Here is a 7,800-nt window from a genome sequence, read left to right as displayed (position 1 = left end):
TGCCGTGTCCCAGTCCACTCCACAGGGACCGAACGCCCAGACAGTGGACTTTGGACCCGATGGACAGGACCCTGTGAGAACAGGACGAGGCCGGTGTGGCTCCCCTCCTCCACAGGGAGGGTCGAGCCCCGGCTTCCCTCGTCACACATGTATATTACATGACTGAGCTAAATGAAAGTTTATAAAAGCAACAACCACCAAAAATCAAGGATAATTACAGCAATCAGAACGTGCTCCTGCCTTGAGACTAACCAGTTCAGCTGGGAGGGAATGATATGGAAAGGAAGAAGATTGTCCAATTACCCTCCCTCCAAGCATGCTCGTACATCCTCTGAGTACGGCAGTTCTTCCACACAAGCGCCTACCTAAAAATAAACACCAAGATAAGATCCTGCACTTACTGTTCCTCTACTTCTTGCCAGCATGATGCGGCACCCCAGAAAAGGGGAAGCGCTGGAATTCGGGGACCTCCCACCCACCTGTTTGCCCCTTTTATTTCAGGCTTTTGGCATTAGAGGGGACTCGGTTTCAGAATTGAACATGATGGAACGTGTCAATGGACCATAACCAAGCCCCTGCTTGTCGCCCTGACCCATAAGGTGGGAGTGAATCTCACTCACCGGCAGGAGCATGGAAACAGGCATTGGGCCAGTACATGAGCAGCTTGTGGAATTCCCTGCACGCAGAGATTGCTTCGATACAGCAGCTGGGGTTTCACAAGGGCTGACTTTTATGGCCAATAACATTTATGGCTACGCATTACAATAAGAGCAAACCAGTCTCAGGTGTCAAGGCCCAGGCCTGCACACGTCCAAGAGAACTGAGCTTGAGGAGGTACTTGTCCTCTGAAATGCCCCAGAACAGCACTGCCCCACATCCCCACAAACCCTGGCCAGAAACAATCTGAGAGTCCCGGAGATCTTGGCTGTGTGGACAGTGCACTAACTGGCCTCGTGGCCCTGGCTGCTGTGCTGTGAAGGTAGCTGATCAGTTCCTTCCTGACAGAGCTGCAAGGGTAGCTATAAGCTGGTGTGACCACTGCTTGTCAGCACGTTGAGGAGATGGGTTTGGGCAGACGATGGTGTGGCCTATCAGCCCCTCTCTCGAGTGCCAGCTTGTGCTTCAGAATCTCAGCCTGTCCTAAGAAATTCTGAGACAACCAGAGAAACGTGAACCAAGCATGAGCGATGCCTGCCTGAGTTTGCACCGAGCCTGAAACAAGTGCTCTGCGGTGTGAACTGCCCCATTCATCTCAGGCAGAAGTTAATCGGCTCTGGGCACCTGAGTTGTTTCACTGTCCTCGTTAACAGGAATTTAACTGCTTGTGTAAGAAGGGCGCAAGAGGTCACAGAGCTGCACAGGTCACTGAGCGGTGCAGCACATTTTGGTGCCACAAGCCTCTGACATAAGGCAGCTTCAGACCAATGTGAAAGCATTACCTTCTCCGAGCAGTAGGTCCCTGGTGCTGCACAGGGCCAGTTGTGGGCTGCAGTCCTAGCAGCAGAGGGGCCTTCGGGGGGGGGGCACGTGCCCTGCTCCAGATAGTCACCCCCAGCAGGGGGTGAGGATGAGCTTTGACTGTCTCTGGTGCCAAAGGGCCTGTCTAGTCGTGTCTAATTTGGAAGGAGAGTTCACAAGTCCAACAATGAATCATTTCAGACTCTGTTCTCCTCTCTCATCCCTGGCAGAGTGCTAGGGAGTAGATGGAGCAGGCAGCGGGTCAGCCTGACCACACTGCCCCTGGACATTGTGCAGAGCGTGGGCTGTGCTGGGTGAGGAATAGAACTGAGCATCTTGCCAGGGGCTCACTTGAACTGCATTGCCATAGCTGGGAATTGGGGTCCTGCTTCTCTGGAGTCTGGGGAAACTACTCGTCCCCCTTCTCTCTCCTACAAACATTTCGACAATCAGCACCAGATCCTGAACCACAGCAAACACTGGCAGTTTGACAGCTTTCAATGCATTAAACACCAAGGCCCTTCCAGTCAAAGAGAGGCAAAACCCCAAGCCACCCACCCAGGACCCATATGGCCAAAGTGACCTGCCAGGGACCTCTCTCTTACCCGGGGGCCTGCAGCGGGGCAGTGTGGCACGGCAGGGCCCCCAACCAGAGGAATGGCTGCAGGGCACAGCAGCAAAGGTGGCAGCACAACCCACAGACCATCTAGGTCATTGGCCTAATGAGCCCAATAGACTAGGCCCAGGCCTCTGACCCATCTCCTGGCTGGGCCTCACCAGGACTAGCGCTGAGTCTCAATTCAGTGGGAACCCAGCATTTTTGACACAGGCCAGCAGAGGAAGCCAGTTACAGAATAGCTACCCACAGAGCAACGCTCCGGAAATCAACACTAGCCTCGGACCATGGACGCACACCGCCGAATTAATGTGCTTAGTGTGGCCGCGTGCACTCAACTTTATACAATCTGTTTTATAAAACCGGTTTATGTAAAATCGGAATAATCCCGTAGTGTAGACGTACCCATCGACAGCCCCTCTGCTGCTAACACTCAGGGTCTGCGGCCGGAAGGGGCCCAGTCTAACCCCTGTATAGCGCAGGCCTCCAGCGCCACCCACCCCTCGCACACTGAACCAACAGCCAGGATGAGCCCCAGGAGACGGCACCATCGTGCCACAGGCAGGAGAGGGGGAACCGTGGGTGTCAGTGCCTGATGCCCCTGCAAGGGCAGGGGCCTGCTGAAGTGAGCTACGCCCAGCTGCGCTGCAAGGGACCCATAGCACATGCTGCAGAGGAGCACTTTGCCTTGGGGGCCTCTTGCTAAACGTATCCTCCACGCTGGTAGTTACCCAGCGGCTGCCAAGCCCCCTGGTGGGGTGAAGCACCGTGGTAGTGGTAGCAAGGTTTCTGCATCCCCCCACCGAGCCCCTACGTGAGTGATACCAGCCCCCCAGCCCCATGGAAGCTGCTTGTGCTCCACAGAGAGGGTCAGTTCACCCAACATGAGCTGCCTTCACCTGGCCCTCACCACCGGGCTGTGCACTGGGGTGGGGGGTGGCTCGCAGTCTGGGTGCAGAGGACCTTTATAACTGCTGCTGGGTCTCGGTGCTTCACAGACACAGGGCTGCTTGTTGCAGCTGAGCGTTCGGCTCTCCTGTTCCGCTCCAGCGCAGGCGGCTGCCTCAAGTCCTGTCCTAGAGTCATTCACAGGCCGCTGGCACTGCCCTGTCTCTGCACTCGGCCTCTCCGCAGGAACGCTCCTGCCCACAGCCCCGGCATTGGGGCTTTTCCAGCTCCTTTATTTCGCCTTCATGGCAGACGCATGCTTTGGGCTGAACCCGATGCAGGCCCCGGGTCAGCATCCCTCCGCTGCCCTGCCAGGGCCTGGGGTTAGTTTCCCCAGAGAACAGCTACAGAGAGGGGCATGTGAAGTGCTGGGGGCTTCCCTGGGCCACTTTTTCACTCCAGACTGTGAGACTCTTTCAGGCTCCTGCAGGATCAATGTTACTGGGTCTGTACCCTGCCTTGTGGCTTCAGAGCCCAGCCTGCCCTGCTCCTGCCACAGACCCAGCTTTCCCCCTCCCCTGACTCCGCAGCTTGGCTCTTCAGCCAGTGAATGTTTCATCTCCTCACCCACCTCCTTGCCCACTAGGGAGCTCCAGGCTCTGCCCCTTTCCTTCCCCCAGCTGTGCCCCCCATTGTTAGCCTGCACTTTAATGATATTTTCATGACTGTTTTAGACCCTCTCTGGGAGTCGTGGGGGACGAATGTGCATTACATCATCTCCCTTCCCTCCCAGTAAATCAGGCACTGGGCTGTGCGTATCCATGACCCATTCATGACAGGGATAAAATCCAGATGTTCCAGCCCTACGTGCAGCTGGGTCATTTCCTTTTTTGGCTAAGAACGGGAGGCTCTTAAACTCGACTGAAAGAGGAGCCTGGGGGCCCGTTTGTAAAGAAATCTTTTGCGGTTAATCCCTGGAAACGGCTCTTCAGAAAACATGGGCTTGCCGAGCTCCTGCCGGAGGACAGGCTCCCTCAGGAAACCTCTGCAGCCAGAGATGTCTGCTCATTGTTTGAGACCTAGTAGCAAAACCAGACCTCAGGTCCCGGCACAACGGCAGCGACAGAATCAGAATGGAAAGAATAGTTTTGCCGCCCGCCAGAGCGAACGTTTGTAGGAGCCTCCGAGCAAGGCAGGCCTGTGAGTGCGCAGAGCCAGCACTGAGGTCACAGAGACTCGGAGGCTCTCTCTTTCATCCCTGGCTTCCCCTCGCACAGGATCTGGAGAGCTGGTAGCTCAGCTCCGGGGAAGTGGAGCGGGAATGCTGGGGAGGCTGGGGGCCAGGCAAAGGCCCAGAGGAAGTCACGATGGCTGTTAGTAAATGTAAAGGAATCTGTGGAAAAGAGTTTCAGATGTTAGGGGAATAAATGATTCCACAGCAGATTAAAGTGAGTAATGAGCATACAAGGCGGACGGGAAGGAGACCAAAGTTACCCCAGCTGGGGACTGAAGCAACATCCCCACAGAGGCTCTTTCCACAAGACCTCAAGAGCTGGAGCTGAGGTCAAATGGAGCGAATGCAGGGAAGCACAAGGGGCTTTTCTGTAATGTGGAAACACTTAATTCGGTGTCATGAGAGTCACATGCCAGTGACCAAAATGCCAGGTCCTGCCAGCCCAGGATCCACTGCACTGCTGGGTCCAGAGGAGCTGAACCAGTCCAGGACCTACTGAAGTCATCAGCCCACATAAGACTTTCCTGGGGTCAGAGTGGTGACCACTTAACTCCTGTCCCCAGGCTTGAAGCCTTCACTTTGTCCCATGTACCGGGAAGCCCAGGAAGGGCCCAAGCGCTTTGTCTGGGCAGCTGAACAACGTGCAAAGGCTGACGTTGCAGACAACGGATCTAAGGAGAGGGTCTCCACTGCATCCCCGAAAAGCCGGAAGTGGGGGGAAATTGGAACTGGTCTAAGGGGCAACTGTGGTATCATCCTAGAGTTAGTCTTGGCAGGCCGCTGGGGGAGGGGGAACCATGGGGAGTGCAGGGGGCTGCCCCTAGTTCAGGGCTTTGGGAGCAACCCTAGGGAGAGTAAAGAGCTATTTTACCTTTTGAAGACAGCCTGACCCACAGCGACGATGTTAATTCAACCCCACCCTACTCCCACCCCTGCTTGGAGAAAATACAGCCAGAGAGAGGTGTCATTACAATGGTTTATTATATAAAGCCTTACAGAAACATACAAGAGACCGGAGGGTAGGACACTTACATAGGAAGCTTCCTTTCTAAAAACCGCTCCAAGCTCTTCAGAATAGCACACACCCAAACTCTGACTTACCCGCATCAAAGCTTTCAAACAAGGGTTTCAGTAAGGATTTGAATACACAGCTAATACGCTTCAACATGCATAACATTCTGTTGGTAAATGAACCCTGCTTGGGGATGGGGCTAGCCGTTCCTCCAGCGGGTTTGAGTAACAGATAAAGTACAAAAAGGAAAACACAAGGAAGGCGTATTCAGAAAAGCATCCTGTTACCTTGGGGAGGGGGAGAGGGAGGACAGGACAGGGCTGGTGTGAGCATCTCAAGTGAGACAGGGCTCTAGGGGAACTCGAGGCAGCTCAGCAATTTTGCACAGCAGGGTCTTCAGAGAAGCAAAGCTCCGCCGGCTGGAACACCTCATTTTCAGTTCCTACCTGTAGGGCCCTTAATGGCTGTGAAAAAGGTGTCACAGCACTGACCATGAAATCTGGTCTTGTGTGTGCTTTTACCCTATTCTACACAGATTTCACAGGGTCGCCCAGCGTTTCACAAACTGGCCGTCCTGACCCAAAAGGGAGTCGCAAAGAGGTTGCAAGGTTATTTTATGGGGGTCATGGTACTGTCACCCTTATTTCTGTGCTGCCTTCAGAGCTCGGCAAGCGGAGAGTGGTGGCTGCTGGCCAGGTGTCCAGCTCTGAAGGCAGCGCCTCGCCAGCAGCAACACAGAAGTAAAGGTGGCAGTACCACAACCCCTACTACAATAACCTTGTGACCCCCCCTCAACTTCTTTTTGGGTCAAGACCTCTACAATTACAGCGCCATGAAATTTCAGATTTAAATAGCTGAAATCATGAAATTTACCATTTTTAAAATCCTATGACCATGAAATTGACCAAAATGAACTGTGACTTTGGTAGGGTCCTACCTCTCTGGGAATGAGAAGCCCAGACTGGGGCCGAGGGTCAGCAAGCCCCAACCAGCACCTGACCTGCAAGGTGCTGAGCAACCACGGCTCTCCCTGCAGCCAATGAGCATGCAGAGAGCTCAGCGCCTGGCAGGAGGGGGCACAGGAGGGGCAGAGCCTTTGGCTGCTGTCTTGGGGGCTGGTTCAATTTATCTGCAGCTTTGCCTGTTGTTAATACAAACACAGCCCCCATTCGTCCCCCACTCCCATGCAGCTCCCTGGGCTGAATTCCGAGCAGAGCCTGCAGCCAGGACACAACTGTGCACAAACCTCCAGAGGATAAACCACCATATTTGGGGTCAAAATACATGGCATGTGGGCCGAGCTCGGTAAGAGGCAACAAGCGGCCCTGTGTCTGCAGCACTGGTGAGGGGGAAAGAGCAGACAACACCGCCAGCTCCAATGGCTCTAGCTGCCTCTGAAATGCCCTTTTCAACTGCTCTGCTAAGTGGCTCTCAGGCAGACAGGAGAGCTTCTGGCTGCCAGCCGGGCAGCACTTGCACACAGAGCACGAGACTAGCTCCGAAAGCACCTGATCCGCTTCTCAGCGCTCTTGGAGTTGGCGTTAAATAAACTCATTCATGCAGCTCTTGGAAGCTGATGGGAACCCTTCTGCTGGGGGCAGAGCAGGGGGAGGGGAAATGCTGCAGGAAGGTGGGGACACCAGCTGGTGATTCAGGTTCCCCTGCCATATTAGCGACACCATCTCCCTGAAGATGTGAGGAACAAGGGGGGAGAGAGACATCAGAAAAAGCCATTCTCTAATGTGGGCCATGTGCTCACTCCAGCATGCTCTGCTCACAGCCAGCCAGAAACACCCAAGGCTGCAATGAATAGCACAGAGAGTGTTGCAGACTTGCCCAGTGAGATGTCAGGTTACTCTCACGTTAGGGGAACAGGCTGTGCTGCAAACCCAGCCTGGCGAGGCAGGAGCCTCAGGAAAGCCTGGCTCCCAGGACAGGAGCTGCTGCCCATCACTCAGAGCAGAGGATCACGCAGGGGAAGGGAAGAAAACCAGTAGCAAGCAGCAGGGACAAAGCTGTGCGGTCAGCACATGGAGCCTAAGGCCACTGCCAGCCCCTTTGCTCAGACAGGGGCTCCCGGCTCAGCCAGCGCCCAAGCGCTTAGGAAGCAAAGGGAAGAGAAAATAATGAGGGACTTGGAAGCTCCTTTTGTTTGGCGTTTATTTAGCTTCACTCTGCAGAAAGCCCAGAGCGGCTTGTTCTAGCTTTCAGGGGAAGGGCACAGGCACCTTGAGCACACACTGTGGTGAGGGGATCAGCCCTCTCCAGGGCAACAAAAGGCACATCTCCCACCTGCCCAGGGTGTCTGGCACGAAGCCCCTGAAGAGCAGATAAAGCCCCTGATCCACGTCCTCTTGCCAGGCTTATAGGTTGCTGCTGCAGTCGCGGCAGAGGATCTCATCGTGCCGGGGGATGAAGCCTTTCCCCACCAGCGAGCTGGTGCAGCGGGCACAGTTGAAGCAGTTGTGGTGCCAGTGACGATCCTCAAAGGAGATGTATTTACCCCCTCCGAAGCCTAAAGAAGGGGGACAGAGCGTAGGGTTACCTGGAGCACTCAAGGCAGATTCCTGAAGGGCCTAGGGTCGGCCCTCC

The 7,800-nt window shown here is 54.9% G+C and overlaps 1 protein-coding gene across 1 annotated transcript in view; it reads right to left on the bottom strand.

The window, feature by feature from the left end:
* Nucleotides 1–5,158: 5,158 nt before the first annotated feature.
* Nucleotides 5,159–7,800, bottom strand: part of FHL3 (four and a half LIM domains 3) — a 42,501-nt gene continuing 39,859 nt past the window's right edge. Inside the window, exon 6 of the mRNA XM_032796269.2 lies at nt 5,159–7,723. Coding sequence (XP_032652160.1) covers nt 7,572–7,723 — 152 coding nt within the window. The 3' untranslated portion in view covers nt 5,159–7,571. The remainder of the gene's footprint in view (nt 7,724–7,800) is intronic.

Source organism: Chelonoidis abingdonii, chromosome 25 (genome assembly GCF_003597395.2).
Source record: "Chelonoidis abingdonii isolate Lonesome George chromosome 25, CheloAbing_2.0, whole genome shotgun sequence".
Classification (NCBI taxonomy): domain Eukaryota; kingdom Metazoa; phylum Chordata; order Testudines; family Testudinidae; genus Chelonoidis; species Chelonoidis abingdonii.
This window is presented reverse-complemented; position numbering and strand designations above follow the sequence as displayed.